This window comes from Neophocaena asiaeorientalis, unplaced genomic scaffold (genome assembly GCF_003031525.2).
Source record: "Neophocaena asiaeorientalis asiaeorientalis breed wild unplaced genomic scaffold, Neophocaena_asiaeorientalis_V1.1 scaffold322, whole genome shotgun sequence".
NCBI classification, from domain to species: Eukaryota; Metazoa; Chordata; class Mammalia; order Artiodactyla; family Phocoenidae; genus Neophocaena; species Neophocaena asiaeorientalis.
The window spans coordinates 2,676,603-2,699,747 of record NW_020185329.1 but is presented as its reverse complement, the minus strand read 5'-3'; the positions used below and the strand labels follow the sequence as shown (position 1 = coordinate 2,699,747).

The 23,145-nt window shown below is 45.2% G+C and overlaps 1 protein-coding gene across 2 annotated transcripts in view; it reads left to right on the top strand.

Annotated features, from left to right (window-relative positions):
- The first annotated feature begins 8,229 nt into the window (after window positions 1-8,229).
- ST8SIA5 (ST8 alpha-N-acetyl-neuraminide alpha-2,8-sialyltransferase 5) overlaps window positions 8,230-23,145 on the top strand; it is a 62,963-nt gene continuing 48,047 nt past the window's right edge. For both annotated transcript variants that reach the window (XM_024734693.1, XM_024734694.1), the window contains exon 1: window positions 8,230-8,360. In XM_024734693.1, the coding sequence (XP_024590461.1) occupies window positions 8,230-8,360 (131 nt within the window). The remainder of the gene's footprint in view (window positions 8,361-23,145) is intronic.

Genomic DNA, 23,145 nt, shown 5'->3' with positions numbered 1-23,145 from the left:
GTCATGCCCATTCATTTCTGTATTGGGCAACGGCAGAGCTGCCTGCAACAGAAGGGGATGGCCCATGAAGCCTACAGAATCTGGCCTTTCCAGTAAAAGCTTGCTGACCCCTGGTATACAGCACCATCTGCTTGGCCTGTAAGTAACAACGGTCTGGGCTAACCCACCACATAGCAAGGCCAGGCCATCCTACTGGTGACTATGCTTGTGGACGAGGCTCTGTTTTCAGGGTCTTCAGGCAGAACACATCAATCCTGTTGTTTTTCATATGAAAGTACTGACAAGAAAACATTACAAGAAGTTTCCTTTAAAGAGCCCTGTTTCCACTAATTCCTATTATATCATCAGATCCATGTTCCTCCAGAAAACCACTCTCCATTAGATTGCATTGAAGACACAGGAGGATGTGGTCAAGGTGCTGTTCACCTGAGGGTTTCCTTCCAGTACTCTCTGTGCAGCTCTCCTGGGACTGGCCTTTGTTACAGGCACAGATGATACTTCACATTAAATTTCCTTCCATCACGAGCACTGAACGAAAGATTTTCCCAAGAGCAGGGCTTTAAAAGGGAGGGGAAAGAGTGTGTTTTTGTACCAGGAACCAGAGGGAGCCCTGGAAAGTGGAAAAAAAAAAAAGGTGTATCAGAGATGGGCTCTGAGCTTCCCAGTGCACAGTGGACCTGTTCCGAGCATGCTTACCGATTTCCATGAATATCAAATGAGCTGGATGGTGAAGCACTGACTACGGTGACAGCTTTCATGAAGCAGTGAGCCTGTGCCTCTACTCCTTGCCTGCTGCCCTGGAAGGGGCAGAGAATGCCTTCTCAAGTTGGTACCATAACGAGAAATCCATGGTGGGGCCACCTGCCAATGGGGTGTGGGGCGCTGCAGCAGTGGGGAGGGGTCTGTCACATCCGTGTCTTTGCAGGCATTTCTCCCTCACACTGTTCTCCACCATCCTGCAGATTGATTTATCTAAAATGCAAATCTGAGCATATCATTCCCCTACTTAAAATCTTGCAATATGGGCTTCCCTGGTGGCACAGGGGTTGAGAGTCCGCCTGCCGATGCAGGGGACACGGGTTCGTGCCCCGGTCCGGGAAGATCCCACATGCCGTGAGCCATGGTCACTGAGCCTGCACATCCGGAGCCTGTGCTCCGCAATGGGAGAGGCCACAGCAGTGAGAGGCCCGCGTACCGCAAAAATAAATAAATAAATAAATAAAAATCTTGCAATAGTTCCGTGGATAAGTCCCAGCTCCCTGTGCTCTGGCTCCTGCCACCCCCAGCCTCATCTCCAGCCACACTGAGCTGGTTGTGCCACGCCTGCTGCTGCCCACATGGCTCCTCTGCCCAGTATGCCTCGTCCCAGTGCTCTACCTGGCCAACCTCCTTACCTGTCTCAATTCATGCCAAACACCGCCTCCTCTGGACATCTTCCTTGCCATTCGGCCCCTGCCCACCTCTCCACCCCGACACACCGATTTGGGTTTACAGTCACACTTATCCTGCTCTAGGGCGCTGTGTGTCTGTCCTCACTGCGCTGTGAGCTCCTTTAAGGGCACAGACTATGACTTACTGATCTCGTTTCCCTGGCATGTCATACAATACCAAGAACATGGGAGCACCTCCATCATGGCTACCGAACATCTGGAGTTTTAGGACCCAGGACGGTGGGTAAATGACACGTGCTCTGCTGAGGCCATGGTGTTAGGGCTGGGAACCTCCCCTGGTGCTTTAGAAATGGATGATCACAGGGGAGCAGTCATCCCTTTCCATTTCTCAGGTACCTAAGAAACATTAAACATTTCTAGGCAGCTACATTGATAGGCATTTTTTGAAATTCTGGCACTATACAGACCAGCAGCAAAATGTGACTCGGGGCCAGCCCTGGGTTGTAATGAAAAACATTCAGCTGAATTCATCCGTGCTCTTCCTCAAAGGACAGGACCTGATCCCAATGTTTCTACCCCAGGACTCTGCCTTTAAGGTGAGCACAGGAGATCCCAGGTCCCTTTTTGGCCACCATGTCATCTAAGTGTGTTTGGTTTTTGGCTGCGTGGCACGGCTTGTGGGATCTTAGTTCCCTGAGCAGGGATTGAACCCGCGCCCTTGGCAGTGAAAGTGCGGAGTTCTAACCATTGGGCAGCCAGGGAATTCCCTCTAAAAGTGTTCTGAGTGACCTTATTATAAACCGTGTAGCAGTTTCTATCTGTGGGAATATGACATGCCCGAAGTAGAAATGAATCTCTCTGCACTGCAATGCCCTGGATGCATAAACTATTATGGAATAATAATAACATCTCCACCTTTTGAAGCAAACTGGGTAAACTGGGGCAAGTGCAGGAGAGAAATACCTGTGTAAACAAAAAGTGTTGCCCACCTTTCCGGTTCTACAAGGATAAAGCCATTAGCCACTGCAGTCACCCACTGACACTGAGCCCTGAAGAAAATTCAGGATGGAGAAAAACAGGAAGCATTCTGTGCTTTGGATATACTGGCCCCTAGATAGTTAAGATGTGTATCTAAAGAAAATTTTCAAGTGATCCCAGATTCTTGCACCTTCCCATACATAGAAAAGCACTAAAATCATTAACTTGAGATGTCTGTTCTTTGCGCTTAGCAGTCATCTTTTGATGTTTGACTACATGTTTTTTCCAGCAAAAAAAAATTCATGTATACTGCCTCCTCCCTTACCTCTTTGGCATAGTTCCTCAGAGCTGTCTGTGCTATAGTCCTCAGTAAGGTCCCCAAATAAAACTTAACTCACAACTTTATGTCGTGCATTTTTCTTTCAGTTGTCACCTGGGAGGTGGTGCTGAGACAGAAGAAGGATGTTTCTCAGGTTGGAGATGTGAAGGCCAATGGTGACTTCATATCCATGTTCAAGGGACATGAACATGTTCAATTCCCTTCATAAGGGAACTGAACAAGGAGTTTAAGTTATAGTTACAGTCTATAATAATAATTTATTGAAAACAAGACTGATGGCACAGAGTCCAGTGTCTGAAGCTGCCCATGCAAGTGGCAAACCCTGGCTCTCTGGATTACGAGGCCATCCCTGGGCATTTCTAGTCAGTGGCCACAAGACACCCTTATCCCAGAAAAAGTGTCTCCAAACCACAAATCTGCCTTGTTCCTACAAATATAAAGATGCACAAGAACGGCATGTTCTTATCACAAACTCCTTGAACACATGGGTGGAATGCCACTTACATAACCTGGCAGGCTGCAGTTGTGCCGTTTGTTACAAAACCCAGCTTTCTTTTTCTTTTTTTTCACCAAAATTAAAAACCTTTTGTTTTAAAGGAAAAAATCAAGAAAGTAAAAAGACAACCCATACAACAGGAGAAAAGTTTTGCAAATTATATATCTGATAAGGGATATAGTGGATATATTTTAAAAAAGTAAAAAAAAATTTTTTTAGATTGGATGTATTTTTAAAAATTTTATAGTGGATGTATTTAAAAAATTCTTTTTATTGGAGTGTAGTTGCTTTACAATGCTGTGTTAGTTTCTACTGTACAGAAAAGTGAATCAGCTATACATATACATATATGCCCCCTTTTTTGGATTCCCTTCTCATTTAGGTCACCACGGAGCACGGAGTAGAGTTCCCTGAGCTATACAGTAGGTTCTCATTAGTATCTATTTTATACATAGTATCAATAGTGTATACATGTCAATCCCCATCTCCCAATTCATCCCACCACCCCCCTTTCCCCCTCGGTAAACCCAGCTTTCTTAAACCAGTAGAAACCTCTAAGATCTTTTCAAAATAGGAATCTTTCCATTTTCCATTGGAGACAATGCTCACAGCATGAGTAATGCCCATCAGTTATCAGTTATTTAGCAGACTGTGCCAGTGTTGACATTTATTCTTGGCTTAATTGTGCATGAGTGTGTGTTTTAAACAGTGATGCAGCTGTCCCCATTCCCGGCAATTAGGATATAAAAATGGTGTTCGCTGAATCTGGCAGAGGGACCAGTTCTCCATGTGTTTACTCTTTTGTTTGCAAGGCCTTCTGAGTACTTGCTGCAATTCTACAATCAGAATACCAATTTGGCTTAAAATAAAACCATGTTTCCGTTAATAGAAACGACAGGGACTGCAGACCTCCGTGTTTCAAGATCTTCAGGCTCTGACTCCATCATAGATGCTTGCAATTGTGTGTATGTGAAAGACACTTCTTTGACTTCCTGTGGAGACAGGTTTAAAATGCCATTAGGATCAGAAGAGCAGTGTCAGCAGAGATTTGGACTATTGCTAGTCCAGACTATTGCTCTGCAGAGTATCAAGCGATCCAAATACCTCCCATATATAAGTTCCAGGGCCCCAGTGGACACCAAAATCCACCAGTGCTCAAGTCCCTTACATAAAATAGCATAGTATTTGCATAAAACCTATACACATCTCTAGACTGCTTATATTACCTACTACAATGTAAATAGTTGTAAATACAGTTTAAATGCTATGTAAATAATTGCTGGTACACAGCAAATTCAAATTTTGCTTTTTGGAACTTTCTGGAGTTTGGAATTTTTTCCAAATATTTTCAGTCCCTGGTGGGTTGAATCTGAGGATGTGGAACCTGTGGATATGGAGGGCCCACTCTACTGCCACGAGATTCTATCTATGGCTAATGCCAGCATCAATATTCTTCACTGCTGATTCATGCAGGTGACCAGGCCATTGAGGAGAGACAGTATCCAGGGTCTAAAGCTGTTATTTTCTCTTGACTGTTTTGGCTCTTGGCTTGGTGGGCTTTTTGCTATTAGATTAGCTAGTTAGTATCAGCTAGGATGGGACCAGTTCCTTATTAGGTCACGGCAAGTCTGAATAAATTACCTATGAAAAAATAACTTATCCCTTTGGAAACTGTTTAGCAGTAGTCACTAAAGCTAAGCATAAGTTACTCCATGCCCCAGCAATTTCACTTCTAAATCCTGATAGCCAACCGATACGCACGCATATATTCACCAAAAGACGTGCTCTGGAATGTTCATGGCTGCAACTACGCAGATGTCCGTCAACAGGAGAATGGATAAACAAGTTGTACTACAGTCCAACAATGGCATACTATAAACTGAACTCTAACACACGAGGCATTCGTTTTCTGTTGCTATGAAACAAATTACCACAAACCTAGCGGTTGAAATCAGCACACACTTACCAGCTCACAGTTGTGCTAGTCTTAAATCCAGGCCCGGTGTAGCTGGGTTTTCTGCTGAGGGCCTCACAGGCTGAAGTTAAGGTGTTAGGTGCTGAAGCTCAGGATCCTCTTCCATGTTCATTTGGGTTGTTGGCAGAATTCGGGCCCTTTCTTGTGACTGGAGGACTGAGGTCCCTATTTCCTTGCTGCCTGTCACCAGGAGCCAATGTCAGCTCTTAGAGACCATCTGTATCCATGTGGACCCCTCGATCTTCAATACCAACAATGAAGAATTTCCCTTGTGTCAATTCCTCTCATACTTCATTTCCCTTTCACCAGAAAAAGCCCCATCCTTTTTCAGGGCTCATGTGATCAGGCCCACTGAGGACAATCTCCACACCTTAAAGCCAACTGATCTGGGTCTTAATTACATCTGCAAAATGCCTTTACAGCAGCACCTAGATTAATGTTCAGTTGAATAACTGGGAGAGGCTGCGAGTACAAGAGAGGATGAGGAATCTTGGGGGCCATCTTAGAATTCTGCCTACCACACAACAGGGATGAATCTCACAGTCAATAGTGGGCAAAGGCAGTCAGACATGAAAGAACATATAATGTATGATTCCATTTCCATCCTCCATAAAATGCAAGAAAAGGAAACACTGATGTTTGGTGTTAGAAGTCAAATGGTGGTTATTCTTGAGTGTGTAGTAACTAGAAAGCTGCAGGAGGAGATTCTGGGGGACTGATAACGTTTTTGTTTCTTGATCGGTGTGTGCCGATTACATGGTGTATTTAACTTGTGAAAACTCAGCAAGCTGTACATTTTTAGAATAATTTGGATTTATTACTTTAAAATAGAGTTGTTTGGTTTTTCCAGGGAAGCGTGCATCCAAAGACAGCTATAAGTGTCGGTACCTGACGTGAGTGGAGAATAAGCAGGAAAGGAAAGGAGACAAGAGAGTGCCTTGCCTGGCGTGATGGTGATATACCTTATCCACACTGCGGGCAAGGGCCAACTAAGTGAAGAGCTAGGACTCTGTTAACTTGAGCCTGCGTGCTGGACCTACTACATAATTTATGTGGCCCATTGCAAAGTGAAGTACTGGACCTCCTTCTTAAAAAATTGAGAATTTGAAGACGGTAAGAGTGGAACGTTAAGCCAAGGCTGAGGGTGTGGTTACGGCACTGGTCCCACTCCCTGGAAGCCAACCTTGCCTGTGGGTGTGGGAGAAAGAGCTACCTCTCCGATTCCAGTCTTTGAGCTTTGAACCTATTGACTGTAGACTGGGTTAGCCGGAGCCTAGGAGGTGCTAACTCATTAGTACATGCAAAAGCAAGCATTTTGATGTGCAAGACACCAATCAAATGTGGGGATTATAATAATAATGGACCATCTAAGTGTTTATGTATTATTTCTTTCGTTGGCTAAAACGCCTACTGGCAACCTCATGGATAATATGCATTTGATACACAGATAGCACAGGGTCCACTTTCACCTTGTAAATTAGCATGACTTCCAAGACATTGGTGGAACCCTAATCATGAGATTTAACCATGTGTTCTTTGGTCTTTTCAGTTCAAAGAGCGAACTATTAAATGCCGAGACCAGAATATTGGAGTCTGGGTACTTCACCGTCAAAGTTCTTTTTCTCGCTGAGAGATTCGAGTTCCAGTCAAGTTCCAAGTTGAAGCCCCGACCTGACTCTAGAACCTCCCCGACTGGCTGGAGGGACCTGGGAAGGGGCGCCCTTCCAGTGAGGGCTACGTGGTGACCGCCGGGGGCACGTGACTCCCAGGCGGTGGAGACTCGCAGTGCCAGGCTGCCAGGGCTGTGGCTGGGCGTGCGGGGTGGGGTGCGGGGTGAGGGGAGGAGCGGGGAGCACAGTTCGAGGTTAGGATTTCTGATGCGGTACGGCTTTGGCATTGCATTTGTTTATTTTTCCCTGGTGTGCACTCTTGAAGCACAGACTTTTCTAGACAGTGACTTACTAAAGCTTTGGGGGACAGTGGCTCCCGAAGGCGGCCAGCTGCCTGACCTAAGATTTACGAGTGGTTCCAAGGATGAGACAAGGTCCCAGTGTCTCGGTGACAATGAGGTCTTTGACGAACAGGCGGGAGCTGCGGCTGGGGAATGCGAGGAGGCCTGTGGCCCTGGCAGAGAGCCCCTGAATCTCCTCCCTGCTGGAGTGGGGCTCCGGGGACGCGGGCGGGCGATCCCGCAGGCCATCAGCATGCAGGAGCCGCGCGCTCCGTCCTTGAAGGGCTACCCGGCTGACCTTGCTCCGCTTTCTCCAGAGAAATCTCCCCGAGAGCGCGAGGACTCGGCCGCGGCGGTGACTCGGTGCCTTGCGCGTCGCATGCAAACGCTCCCCTCCAGCCAGCCCAGCTCCGCAGCCGCGGTTTCCCTTCCTGCCTCCTTTTTAAATTCCACGATTCAAACCCGGCATTTTCCGCTCCACCCCTTCCCCTTTCCATCGCCCGCCTGTCTTCACCCAGACTGTCCGGGTGTTTTGTCCCCTACCTCCCATCTGCAGAACTGAAGGCCGACCTTCGCGCTCCCTCGCTGCGGGCCCGGAGATCGGACTTGGCCCGCCAGGGCCGGGCACTGCGCTCGAAGACCGATCCGGAGCCCGGCCGGAGGGGGCGGTGTGCGGCGCTCTCGGGCGCACAGGCGGACCTTGCCCGTGCCCCGCTCCCCATTGGCCGCCACCTCGGCGGGAGGGGCCGCCCGCGCTCAGGGCACCTGGCGTCGCCGCTCCGCAGGGAAATCGGAGGCTGCCGGGCGCGGACGCCGGGAGGGAAAGGCATCCGGAGGGAAGGCCCGGGGCCGCTGTCGAGTTCCCAGAGGCCTGCCCTGTTCTGCCAGCCGCCCCGCCGCGGGCGATGCTCGGATGCCCCTGCTCCGTCTTCGCCAGCCGGAAACTTTGCCCGGAGAAGTCCTCCACCCTCCTGACCGCGCGCAGAGGCGCCTGGTGGGCCGCGCGCCCCCAGGGGCCCCGCAGCCCCGCGCGTGATTGCGGGGGCCCCCAGGCGCCTGGCGCACGCCGCGACCCGCCGTGCGCGAGCGGCCGCCAGGATGCGCTACGCGGACCCCTCGGCGAACCGGGATTTGTTGGGGAACCGAACTTTGCTCTTCATCTTCATCTGCGCCTTCGCCTTGGTGACCTTGCTGCAACAGATCTTGTATGGCAGGAACTACATCAAGAGGTAAGAAAGTCCGAGCGCGGGTCGGGGTGCGCGGAGCCCGCGGGTGAGTCCCCAGGTGGCGGCCGCAGCATCCGCCTCGGCGTCCCCGGGGTGAGCGACCGTGGGTCTGAATTTAGCCTCGAGCACCGCCGCGTTAGGTTCGGGTCACCGCGCTCGAAGCGCATCTCTACTCCCAGCTAGAGGAGAACGCCTGCCCAGCGCTGGCCGGAGGCGCCCAACAACTTTGTTCTGTTGTGAAAAATGGGGGACAGGTTGGAGTTCGGAGCGGCCAAGCTGACGATAAATCCATGTGAATGCCCTGAGCGGCCGCAGGGGTCAGATCGGTGTCCCCAAATCTACAGCGCCATTTGGCCATTTGGTTGGAGGAGAGGCTGCCGGGTGTGGAGGGCTCAAAATCGGATAGGCTTACCACTCGAGTCCTGAACTTTTGTGGTGGCCCTTAGGGGAAAAAGCATATTGTTCCCCGCAGGAGTGCCGGGTTAGGTTGGGGGGATAATGGGCTAGGACGATGCGACAGAGATAGTGAATCCTTATAAACCAGTAACCACTGGATCTGTGAAACTCACACCCTGATCCCTCTGAAACAGATGGTTCTTTCTCATCCTTACGCAGAAGGTCAGAGCTGCAGCAGAAGTTAACCCTCCCCTCCTGGGCTCTCCCCCCACCCCACCTCATCCACGGGCAAACTCCATTAAGAGACAGAGCAGTAGGAGGTGTCACTCAGAAACTCGGGCCCAGCCTCAGTCCCTGTGTGTGCGGAAAATATACGGAAATACCAACCATTTTCATCTGCCTGCCCTGCTGGCGGGGGAACAGCTTCGGGTTACTCTGCCTGGTTTCAGGGCTTGGGAGAGGGCTGCCCCAGGATCCTCCCATTTCAGAGCCTCTTTTGGAAAGAACCCACCTCTCTTTTATACTGGAGGTTTTTCCTTTGCTGTCAGTTGTCTTCCTACTCTCGCTGCCCCTCCCCAGCGAGGCTGATAGAAAACAAAATGCCTGGCTAGCTATATAAACATCCCGTCTTCTCTAAACTTCTAAATAATAAAAGAGTTGTTCTCTTTTCGTCCTTTGGATTCCACAGCAGTCATTTGTGCCCCTAGTCTGGGCGGCACTCAGGGATGACAGAGTGACATTGCTGCCGGGCCTTGGCTCACAGCAGGAAAGCCAAGCAGTTAGGCCATTTTCCGCTCCATGTCCCAGAGCTGGGTAGGATGAGGCGCCTTGGCCAGGACATTTGTTTCCAACCAGCCGCTGCTCCTGACCTTCCCAGAGAGCGTTTTTCTCTGGTTGAGGACAGCTGACGAGCTCTGCCTGGTGCTGATATCTTTAAAGGATATTTTCAGAGAGTCTCCCGGCTTGCCAGAGCCCATTGGGCCTGCTGCCCCCCAGAGATGACCCTGCTGGGCCCCAAATGGCCTGCTTGCTGCACTTACTCCTCAGCAGGTTGGCTGTGGGTTCCTTCCTACCCCCTGCTGGCACCTACCCAGAGCTGCCGGGGCTGCCGGGATCATTGCCGTCTCGTCAACAGTGGGAGAATATCCGTGCCCACGGCAAATGGCAGCTCAGCTTCTAGGTGCTTGCCCTGGCAGGCCCTCCCTGATCTTGGGTGGGTGTGCCGGCTGCCCGGAGCTCAGCGGGCATACCAGTTGCATGCCATCCTCTCACACAGAGACCCTGAGCCCCTCAGTCTCAGAGGCCGCCTCACAGGCCTCACTCCAGGGACTGAATGAATCCAATCAAGCAAGCAAAAGTTGCATGCATTCAATCCTGGAAGGGCACCATGGGGTCTCTAAAGAAGATGATGTGGTCCTGGTGTTCAGGGGGCTTGATGTCTACTTGGGGAAACACAATGGCCACACATGAGATAGGAATGAGTGTTGAAATGTTTAAGGCGGGAGGCACCACTGGGCTGGAGCTGTTAGGGAAGGCTGCCCGGAGAAGGCTTGACCTGAGTGGGCCCGTGAAGGAAGGAGAAGCTTTGGGCAGGTGAGCGGAAGTGCACATCAGGAACCGAAGGGGGCAGGAGCAAAGGTGCGGAGATGTGGCACCGCCTCCTCGCACCTCTCCCAGGTTGACCCTACCTGTGCTGTCACACTTGGCTTAACCTTTGGTTAGCTGCTCCTGGGGCTGTCCTGACCCTCAACCAGGGTGCGGCTGCCACATCGAAGCACGAATAGCACCTGCTCCCCTATCTTGTTTCCTACACATCTCATCACCGTAATGAATCAACTTGATGGGATTATTGGTCTGTCTCCTGTGTAGAAACACTTGAGTGTTCCTCCAACAGATGTCCTGGAACAGCCTGCATCAGAGTCACCAGCATGGCCATTGACATGCAGATTCCTGGGCCCCTCTCTGGGGTGGCATCCAGTAACCTGCTTTTTTAACAAGCTCCTCAGATGATTTGTAACAAGTCCTCTCTGCTGCTCTAGGCCCGTGGCTCTCAATAGAGGGCAGTGTTGTTCCCCAGGCAATGCCTGGAGACACTTTTGCTTGTCACAATGGGGAGAGGAGAGCATCTGGCATCTCGCAGGCTGAGGCCAGGGATAGGGCTAAAGATGCTGCAATGCATGGCCTGTCCACGACAAAAGACTTATCCAGCCCCAAATGTCAGCAGTGCTGAGGGGGAGAAACCCTACTCTAGATGAAAATTCCATGAGGTAGAGGTTCAGTCTGTTTTGTCCCCAGCTGCCCTGAGCGCCAAATATGGTGCCTGGCACGTAGTAGGTTCTCAAAATATTGGGTAATGACTGAAAGTGGTGTGTGCGTGCACACGGGCAGGGGTAGTGATCACAGGGACACAGTGAAGACGTGGATCCCACTGGCATAAGGGGGAGTGTAGGGAAGGAGGGGACAGACGTAATATTGGGTCAGCGGCTTCAGTGAAGTTCTTTGCGGATTGGGAAGGACAGCTGGAATTTGGTTCATTAGGCCATAGGGAGCCACATGTGGTCCTTGAGTAGAGTAGGGATGTGATCAAAGCCTTTTAAGGAAGGGGTAGAGAAAGGGAGAGAAGGGGAGGCTGTTGTCACAGCCTGGTCAGAAGTGAGGAGAACGTGGTACTGGGGGCAGATCTACTTTGGCGCCAGGGATTCATTTGTCCATTCTTTGCTTCTGTGCTGAGCTGTGTGGGTGCATTCGGCAGAGCCTTCATTGTTTGATGTGACACAAAGAGCTCAGGGGCACAAAGAGGGCCAGCTGTTCCGGTGAGAATCAGGGACAGATTACACCCAAAGGAAGTGGGGGTGTGAGTCAGTCTGCATTCTTTCTTTGGGCCCCTGGCTTCTCCCTGTGCTGTACAGGGGACACTGCCGGGAAAGGGAGCGGAGGGGAGACGGAGGGGAGGGGGAGGGAGGAGGAGAGGAGGAAGGTGGGGCAGCGCACGTGGCTTAGTGGGCTCAGGGTCTCTACAGGAGAAGGCACACTGTATGTGGATTAGGAGGGAAAGGCAAGAAAGAAACAGAGCTGTGAAGTTTGCCCTTGGTGCTTCCTGGCTCCACATCTGCTCTTGATTGAACAAATCCTTAACGAAGATTTCCTACACGCTGAACACCACAATGGTGTGCAAGACAGACACAGCGCAGGGTTCTCGGGAGCTCACAGTCTATGGGGAAGACAGAAGGACACATAACACATACACAAGCCACACTGGAGTTGTGGACAAGGAACTCTAAGGATGTGGAGGGAGCCATAGTGAATCAGGGTGTCTTCAAGGTGCAGGGAGGCATTTGAAGGAAGTCTTAAGGAAAGGGGAATGACCCATAAAAACATGGGAATGTGGAAGGATGGTGGAAGGTACCCAGGTTGAACAACGGTAGAAAGGTGCAGGGGAGACTTGAGTAATTCTTCATACCTCCTATATATCTGGGGGGCAGGGTGGGGCAGGGTGAGGTGGGCAGGGCCGGGTTATGCAGAACTAAGTGGGAAATATGTGAGAAGGAGCTTGTCTGGAGCAAAGAGGGTAACAAGTTCAAGTCTAGATCTGCTCAGATCCTGCAAGGCAATCCACTTGGAACTCTCCAGCAGCTCATTGGAAAGGAGCTCGGGAACTGTGGGTGGACAGGAGCCAGACTAACAATGGAGATCTTGGAGTCGCCAAGCATCAAAATCAGCATTTTTCCAACTTTTAGGATTGTTATCCACAGTTAAGAAATATGTTATACCCAGGAATCCAGGACACACTCACATATACATCCATCTGAAACAAGCATTTTGTGAAAGAATATTTGGCCTTATTATGAGAAATTCACTTTAGTATTTTCTATTCTACTTCATTAAAAAATTCTGTTTCACTTCATTTAAAACATAAATTCAGCCTTAAAAAGGAAATTCTTTTTTTTTTTAATTGTGGTATAGTTGTTTTACAAAGTGTGTTAGTTTCTACTGTACAAAAAGGAAATTCTCCCTTTGAAGCCCTCCACTGCTCCAAATTCCCCTTGTTAGTGCTAAAACCTTCACATAAACTCATATCCCTGGAGTGTTAAGGACTTCAGTTACTCATACTTTAACAGAGGGGTAAGGAAAGGGCAATGTTTCTGTTTTTTTGTTTTTTTTTAAGGAAGAAAGGACATTGTGTGATCTGGTCGCAACCTGCCTTTTAAACTTAATCTCAGAGGACGACTAGATAGGCATGGGCCTTGAATGCCCTCCTTCACTGTCTCTCAGTGGAGCTTTATAATTCTCCATAAAGAATTTGAACATTTTTTGTTAGATTTATCTCTAGCTACATAGTTTTTACTGCTACTGTAAAAAAAAAATCTTTAAAAAATTATATTTTCTAACCATTTGTAGCTAGTATAAAAAATAAATTTTATTTTTTTGTATATTGATTTTATAATCAGCAAGCTTGATGATAATAATAATTATCAACACATAATGATAATAATTTATCTGTAGAGTCTTCTGGGATTTCTTTGTAGACTTTTTTTCCCTTTCATTACAATCCTCATACCATTTTTTAAAAAATTAATTTTTATTGGAGTATAGTTGCTCTACCATGCTGTGCTAGTTTCTACTGTACAGCAGAGTGAAGCAGCTATATGTATATATATATATATATATATATATATATATATCCCCTTATTTTGGATTTCCTTCCCATTTAGGTCACCACACAGCACTGAGTAGAGTTCCCTGAGCTATACAGTAGGTTCTCATTTGTTATCTATTTTATACATACTATCAATAGTGTATACATGTCAATCCCAATCTCTGAATTCATCCCCCCCTTCCCCTCTTGCTGTCCATATGTTTTTTTCTCTATGTCTATGTCTCTATTTCTGTTTTGCAAACAAGATCATCTATACCGTCTTTCTAGGTTCCACATATGTGTTAATATGTGATATTTGTTTTTCTCTTTCTGACTTACTTCACTCTGTATGACAGTCTCTAGGTCCATCCACCTCACTACAAATAACTCAGTTTTGTTTCTTTTTATGGCTGAGTAATATTCCATTATATATATGTACCTCATCTTCTTTATCCATTCCTCTGTTGATGGACATTTAGGTTGCTTCCATGTCCTGGCTATTGTAAATAGTGCTGCTATGAACATAGGGGTGCACTTGTCTTTTTGAATATAGTATACGTCCAGTAGTGGGACTGCTGGGTCGTATGGTAGTTCTATTTTTAGTTTTTTAAGGAACCTCCATACTGTTCTCCATAGTGGCTGCACCAATTTACATTTCCACCAACAGTATAACAGGGTTTCCTTTTCTCCACACCCTCTCCAGCATTTATTGTTTGTAGATTTTTTGATGATGGCCATCTGACTGCTGTGAGGTGATACCTCGTTGCAGTTTTGATTTGCATTTCGCTAATAATTAGTGATGTTGACCATCTTTTCATGTGTTTCTTGGCCATCTGTATGTCTCCTTTGGAGAAATGTCTATTTAGGTCTTCCGCCCATTATGTGATTGGGTTTTTTTTTTTTTTTGATATTGAGCTGCATGAGCTATTTGTATATTTTGGAGATTAATCCTTTGTCCGTTGCTTCGTTTGCAAATATTTTCTCCCATTCTGAGTCTTGTCTTTTCGTATTGTTTATAGTTTCCTTTGCTGTGCAAATACTTTTAAATTTAATTAGGTCCCATTTGTTAACTTTTATTTTCACTACTCTAGGAAGTGGGTCAAAAAAGATCCTGCTGCGATTTATGTCAAAGAGTGTTCTGCCTATGTTTTCTTCTAAGAGGTTTTATAGTGTCTGACCTTACATTCAGGTCTTTTATCCATTTTGAGTTTATTTTTGTGTATGGTTTTAGGGAGTGAAGTAAAACTGTCACTGTTTGCAGATGACATGATACTATACATAGAAATCCTGAAGATGCCACCAGAAAGCTATTAGAGCTAATCAAAGTCACAGAATACAAAATTAATACACAGAAATCTCTAGCATTCCTATACACTAACAATGAAAGACCTGAAAGAGAAATTAAGGAAATAATCCCATTTACCACTGCAACAAAAATAATCAAATACCTAGGAATAAACGTACCTAAGGAGGTAAAAGACCTGCACTCAGAAAACTATAAGATGCTGACGAAAGAAATCAAAGATGACACCAACACATAGAGAGATATACCATGTTCTTGGATTGGAAGAATCAATATTGTGAAAATGGCTATACTATCCAAAGCAATCTACAGATTCAAAGCAATCCCTATCAAGTTACCAATGATATTTTTCCCAGAACTAGAACAGAAAATTTTACAGTTTGTATGGAAACACAAAAGACCCTGAATAGCCAAAGCTATCTTGAGAAAGAAAAATGGAGCTGGAGGAATCAGGATCCCTGACTTCAGACTATACTACAAAGCTATAGTAATCAAGACAGTATGGTACTGGCAAAAAAACAGAAATATAGACCAATGGAGCAGGATAGAAAGCCCAGAGATAAACCCACGCACATATGGTCACCTAGTCTATGACAAAGGAGGCAAGAATGTACAATGGAGAAAAGACAGCCTCTTCAATAAGTGTTGCTGGGAAAACTGGACAGCTACATGTAAAAGAATGAAATTACAATCCTTATACCTTAATTTACTTTTCTTATCTTACTGTGCTGATTAGGACCTTTTAATATCATGCTCAATAAAAATGTCATAGTGAATATCCTGGCCTTAATTCTGATTTTTTCCTTAAAAAAATTTTTAAAAAAAGAATAGCTATATTGAAATATACTCATAAATCCACCCATCTATAAATTCATAAAATTCACCCATTTGAAGTATACAATTAAATGGCTCTTAGCATATTCACACAGTTATGCATCCCTCACCACAATCAATTTTAGAACATTTTCCTTACCCTGCCAAAGAAACCCTGTACCCCTTAGCCATCATCCCCTAGTACCCCTATATCTCCCAGCTCTAGAAATGAATAAATACACTAATCTGTCTCTATGGATTTGTCTGTTCTGGACATTTCATATAAATGGAAACATACAATATATGGTCCTGTGTGACTGGCATATTTCACTAAGCATATTTTCAAGGTTCATCCATGTTGTAGCATGTGTCAGTTCTTCACTTCTCCTTTTTTAATTTTTATTTTATATTGGAGTATAGTTGATTAACAATGTTGTGTTAGTTTCAGGTGTACAGCACAGTGATTCACTTATACATATACATGTATCTATTCTTTTTCAAGTTCTTTTGCCATTTAGGTTATTACAGAATATTGAGCAGAATTTCCCATGCTATACAGTAGGTCCCTGTTGGTTATCTATTTTAAATATAGCAGTGTGTATATGTCAGTCCCAAGTTAGTACTTCGCTTCTTTTTTTTGATGAGTAATATTCAATTTTTGGGTACGCCATATTTTATCCATTAATGATGGAATTTTGGGGTTCTTTCCGCATTTTTGCTGTTATGAATAAGACTGCAATGAGCATTTGTGTACAAGTTTTTTGTTGTTGTTGTTGTTGTACGCAGGCCTCTCACTGTCGTGGCCTCTCCGGCTGCGGAGCACAGGCTCCGGACGCGCAGGCTCAGCGGCCATGGCTCACGGGCCCAGCTGCTCCGCTGCGTGTGGGATCTTCCCGGACCGGGGCATGAACCTCTGTCCCCTGCATCGGCAGGCGGACTCTCAACCACTGCGCCACCAGGGAAGCCCTGTGTACAAGTTTTTCTGTGGACATGCGTTTTCATTTCTCTTAGGTATATACCTACAAGTGGAATTGTTGGGTCATATGGTAACTCTATGTTTTACCATTTGAGGAATTGCCAGGCTGTCTTCTGAAGTGGTTATACCATTTTACACTCCCTCCAGCAGTGTATGAGGATTCCAAGTTCGCCGCATCCTTGGAAACACTCATTATTTATTTGTCTTTTTGATCAGTCACCTTAGTGGTTTTGAAGTGGTATTTCATTGTGGGTTTGATTTGTGTTTCCCTGATGGCTGGGGATGTGAAACATTCTTTTGTGTGCTTATTCTTGGCCATTTGTATATATTCTTTGGAGAAATGCCTATTCATATTCTTTGCCCATTTTTAAATTGGATGATTTGTCTTTTCATTATTGAGTTTTAAGTGTTCTTCATAGATTTCAAATATAAGTCTCTTGTCAGATATATGATTTGAAAAACATTTCTCTCATTTTATTGGTTGCCTTTCACTTTCTTGATGATGTCCTTTACAGCATGAAAGTTTTAATTCTGATGAATTCCAATTCATCTACTGTTTTCATTAGTTGCTTGTGCTTTAGGTGTCATATCTAAGAAACCATTGCCTGTGTACAATATCCAATGTCACAAAGATTTACACCTATGTTTTCTTCTAAGAGTTTTTATAGTTTTAGCTCTTATGTTGAGGTCTTTGATCCATTTTGAATTAATTTTTGTATATGGTGTCATTAATCCTGATTTTAAGGGAAATGGTGGTAAAGTGTCACCACTGAGTCTGTGTGCTTGGTTTTGTTTTGTTTGTTGTTGTTTTGTAGATATCCTCTAGTAGGGTAAAGAAGGTTCCCTTGTGGAATATGCTAAAAAGTTTTGTTGTTTTACTGTGTTTGGATACTAATTTTAATCAGATGCTTTTTCTACATCTATTGGACGATATGGACTTTTTCTCCTTTACTCTTTTGATGTGGTAAATTGTACTAATAGATCTTAAACTTATAATTTTAGAGATAAACCCATATTGTTCAGGGTACATTATTTGTTTTATATGATGTGAGATTTTATTGACTAATATTTTTATTTAGGATATTGTATCTCATGTTCTTGAATGATAGTGGCATGTAATTTTTTAAATGCTGTTTTTGTCTAGTTTTAAAACCAGTCTTGTAAAATGAGTTGGGAATGTTTCCTATTTATCTGTTTTCTGGAATGGTTTATGGAAGTTTGACATTTATTTTTTGAAAACTTCATAGAATTCACCTGTATAGCCACCAGCACCTAATGTTTTCCTTGTTAAACTTACTAGAATTTTAGAATTAAATTATTAATTATTAAAATTAAATTACTAATTCTGTTTCTTTAATGGTTTAAGACTGCTTAGGTTTTTATATTTCTTCAATCATTTTTTGGCAAATTATATTTTTACAGAAAATTTTCAAAAGATTTCATATTTATTCATACAAAGTTCATAATATTCTCTGTTACATCTGAATTTTGGCCACTTTTTTTATTCCTAACATTGTTTATTTCTTTTTCTATTTCTTTTACTGATGTTTATTAAATGGCCAGCTTCGGGCTTCGTTGATTCCTCTCTTGTATCTTTACTTTCTATTTCATTAATTTTTATGCTTTGGTTTTATTCTAGTATTATTTTTCTAACTTCTTAAGTTGGATGCTTATCTCTTTAATTTTCAGTCTTCAGTATTTTCCATTGTACACTTCTAAGGTTATAAAATTTCCTCTAAATAATTCTTTAGTTAAAGCCCTATGTTTTGGGATGATGATGATGATAACAGCAATTTGGTGTTATATTGCATTTACCATATGCCAGGTACCAGCCCAAGTGGTTTATATATCACCACACTGAATTCTAACAACAAGTAATAGATGCAATTACTATTCTCATTTTCTAGGTGAGGAAATAGAGGCACAGTGAAGTTAAGTAATTTGTTCAAGGTCATACAGCTTGTAACTACCAGAAGTATTTTCATTGTCTTAAACTTTTTATTTATTTATATATTAAAAAATTTTTGGCTGCGTTGGGTCTTTGTTGCTGTGCACGGGCTTTCTCTAGTTTCGGCGAGTGGGGGCTACTCTTCATTGTGGTGCGTGGGCATCTCATTGTGGTAGCTTCTCTTGTTGTGGAGCAAGGACTCTAGGCACGTGGGCTTCAGTAGTTGTGGTGCACGGGCTCAATAGCTGTGGCTCGCAGGCTCAGTAGTTGTGACACATGGGCCTAGTTGCTCCATGGCATGTGGGATCTTCCCTGACCAGGGATCGAACCCCTGTCCCCTACATTGGCAGGCAGATTCTTAACCACTGCGCCACCAGGGGAGCCCCTTTCATTGTCTTGAATTCCAAATATTTTCTAATTTCTCTCATGATTTATTTATTTTTGCTCATAAATTTAGAAATTTTTTAAAATTTCCAACTACTTTATTTATTTATCTTTTTGAATTTTTAACCCAAATTCATTGTGATAATAAGAGAATATGGTATTTATAATGCTGATTCTTTGAGATTTGTTGAGATTTTCTTTGTGATCTCGTATGTGGTTGATTTTCATAAACATTAGGTGTGTACTTGAAAAAAAATGTGATTCTCTCATTGTTAGGTGCAGTATTCTTACTTGTCTTTTCTATCAAGTTGTTTTTTAAATTTTTCAATCTTCTGTATCATTATTTTTTTTGTTTTTTGGCTCAGTTGTTCTGTCAATTTCTAAAAGATGTGTATAGAAATCTTCCTCTGTGATAGTGGATTTATCAGTTTCTCCTTGTCAACTTACCAATTTTTACCTTATACATATTGAAGTGATGTTATTTAATGCATACTAGTTTAGACAAATTGTCTTTCTAGTGAACTGAATCTTTTGTTAAAGTGTAGTGAGTTTATTTTTAGTAATATTGATACATTGAACCTTAAGGTTGACGTTGTCTAATATTAATATAGTGAAACAGCTTTCATTTGGCTAGTATTTGCTTGTCATGACTGTCTCTATCCTTTTTTTCAACGTTTCCATGTCTTTCATTCCATGTCTATGTAACCAGCATATAGTTACAGTTTTGATATCTAGTCTGACAATATTTATCTTTTACCTGGAAAGCTTAGTGTATCTACGTTTATTGTGCTTACTGATGAATACCATATGATATTAGAATATTATTTCTGCCATCATATTCTGTGTTTTTTTATGTATTCTGCTTTGCTTTTTTTTCTGTCTTGCCTTTGGATTATTTGTGTTTTCCTGGCTGTAGGAAGAGGTTTCCAACGAGAATCTGCATTGTAAGTAGGCTCTGTTGCCATTGCAAGGGAAGCATGAATCATGGGGATTGAGCGATGCCCCTAGGATAGCCGCTGGCTTTAGAACTCATCTACTACTTTCCTTGCCATATTATTCATCCATTTAAGAAGGAGTTTTACACATATTATGTATATTTTAGTTGTATTTTAGTGTTTTGTAGTGGGAGATGTTACAGATTGAGTTCCCTGGAAAGCAGACTCTTTGCCAGAGACTAGAATGCAGAAGGTTGATTAAGATGTGCTCTTGGGATCAACACCTGAAGAAGGGAGAAGGAATAAGATTGAGCAGGGGGAGAAATTGAGCTGCAGTGCAGTCCCAGAGAAGGCCTTAGCCACCCTGTGGGATTCCCTGAGTTGAGCCTTCCTCAGGGTGAGGAGGCTGGGCCTTTATACCTCTGGGTTGGATTTTCAGTCATTGGATGCAGCTGCCTCTGGAAGAGGGTGGTCTTGACCAAGTTGGCTCTCCTTACATGAGGCAATTCCCAGAGGGAACTGAGAGCTGGGGGCTGTGAACTCTGGGCACCCCCAGAAGGTGGGGAAGAAATCCTTCATTCCTGAAGGGGCACCTGCCACAGAGGGTTTTTCAGTCTGCCATTTTGCCAGAAATAGAAGTCCTCAAATGTCTCCATCCCCTACGCCCTCCCCAAACAAAAGTCTTACCCCCATGATCAGCCTGTGCCTAAAGCCCCACTATTTTTTTGAAAGAATAGAGTTCTCAAAGCTTTATTAAAGTGACTTTTCCAAAAACTTGAAGAGCCCACTATACTTTTCCAAAAACTTGAAGAGCCCACTATACCCCTTTAGTGAAGACGGAACAACCCACCTTGCAAGCCCCAAAAGGACCACCTGAAGCCCTACTCTTAAAGGAGAACATCGCTCCTGCCAGCCAAGGGTCTTTTATACACATCACGTCTGTCCTGACTTTGTGCCTTTACCCACACTGTGTTCCCACCTGCTATGCCTCCCTGACTGTCTCTGTGCCAGTCCAAATCCTGCTTCTCCTTTTGTTCTCAGTCCACAGTGCGCTTCCCCTGCCCTGAATTCACAGCACTTGTGCTGTGTGTACTTAGCACAGGCTGCCCAGCACTGTCCTGTTGCCTTCTGTGTGACTGCACAGCAGGCAGGAGCCCAGGCTGGCCCTGCCTTGTCCTGTCTGGTGTAGACAGGACTCTTCTATACTCTGTCTTCCCTCCAGCCTTCCTCTTTCCTGTGCCTCAAGGGAGCAGATCTGGGCTGCCTGCGTATGGCTGGTGCAGGCCTGAAGCTTGAGGATATGAAACTGGGTCAAGGAAAAGTACAGCCTGACTTCGTGCTGTATCTCAAGTGCACATTCGAAGGCTCTCGCCGCTGATCCAACTCTCCCCCTACCGAGGGGCAAAGCCCTCTGTTTGACTGCCTGGAGAGACAGGCACAGCCCCAGGAGGTGGGGATCACAGGGACTGGAGGATCTACCGGGGGGTGGCTCTGGAGGGGGATGGTGCCTAGCGGGGAGAGGGTGGAGTTGGAGGGCGCCCTAGAGAGGAGGAAGGGGCTGAGCTGACCACCGCCTGGGGTCTGTGCTTTGCTGGCAGAACCGCTACAGTTTTGCTGGTCAGAGCTAGTTTTGATGGGGCACCTGCTGTAGGGCTGGGACTGGGGAGAGGCAAGCAAGGCACCCAGGGGACAAAGTTTAAGGAGGCTCTCTCTCAGGTGTCGACCCTGCGCTTGCACAAGGTGGAGGGTGGGGCCGCCCTCGATTTTGTGCCCTGGGTGCCTTGCTTGCCTCCCTCTAGTCCTGGCCCTGGGCTCTCTGTGCCCAGCTTGCACTAGGTGGTGGGTATTAATCAGCTTCCTGTCCCTTCCCCAGATGTCCCTCAGGGATGCAGAGCTAGCCTCTCATTCCTCGCCCTTGCCCATCTCTCTCTCTAGTTTTTTTCTTTTTGATATTTGCACTTTCCAGGCAAATTTTACCTCTTAGAGGATCTGGTTTCTCCCCTTTGACTTATCCAGGCCTATTCACTTCTCATCTAACAGGCTCTCATCCAATAATTCTCAAATTTAGCTCTTAACCCTCTGTGTAGGGACACCACCCCCCCTCCACATACATACACCTACAGGTGATGGTTTCATCAGGTAATTACATGAATTATTAATATTCATTAAAGGTTCATGAGCCAGACTCTAATTTAAGCAGATAATCCTAAATGAGGATTATCTCATTTAATCTTCACCATAGTCCCGTTAAACAGATCCAATCCTCCTCATTTAATACTCAGAGAGGATGAGTAACTTCTGTAAGTCCGCACAGCTTATAAAACCCTTGTAAGAGATATTTTATTCATCTCTGAATTCCCAGGACCTAGCACAGAGCCAGACATTAATTGTTGAATGAAAGGTGCATACAAAGAGAATACCCCAATTTTTGCCCTACAGTCAATGAATGTCCATTAAACACTCATTCAGCTTTGTGCTGGGCGAGAAGGGATGTTACTCAAGAATTATTAAGTATGCTACATGTCCTTAAGGAACTTACAGAACCCTGAAAGAGACAAACATGAAAAATAGGTAAGATGGTATATAAATACATTTGGAATTGTGTGACAAAGACTATAAATCTTGTAGGTTTCAGAGGAGACAGCAATCAGGATGGCGAGTAGCGAGGTGGGACTTGATGTGGGCTTTGGAGAACTAGTGGGTTGCAGACACTGGGGTTGGAGATACTCTGGGGGACAGGCTGGGGTGCTGAGGCTGGAGGAGCAGGTGATGGAAGTCACTGAAGGCTTTTACATTTGTCTGTGTTCCCTGGCGCTCTGAGGCCAATGGCCTCTCTGGTCTCGGTTTAGTCTTAGGTAGTATGAGTGGGTGGCCTAGATGCTTTTGTCACAGGTTGGGCTTTGCCAGACCTTTTGAGGGTGCCCACAGGTCCTGCCGAGGCCCTGGACTGTGGAGGGATGGAAATGGGGCAGGTAAGCCAGGAGGTGTGTGTGTGATGCCATGCATAGAGGGTGGGGTTATTGGGAGAAACAAATACCCAAATCCACAGATGCTCAGCTTCCTTACAGTCAGCCCCCTGTATCTGCGGATTCCACATTCATGGCTTCAACCAACCGTGGACTTGGACACTGCCAGTGCGAAGGGCTGACTGTATCACAGTCTGGGGGCTTAAACAACAGAATGTTATTATCATACAGTTCTGGAAGCTGAAGTTTAAGATCAAGGTGTCTGCAGGCCATGCCTCTCCCTTAGTTTCTGGTGGTTTGCTGGTAATTTTGGGCATTTTTTGGCTGGAGATCTCTGCCTTCATCTTAACACAGGTTTTCTCCCTGTGCACATGTCCGTGTCCAAATTTCCCTTTCTTTATAAGAGCACTGGTCATATTGGATTAGGGGTC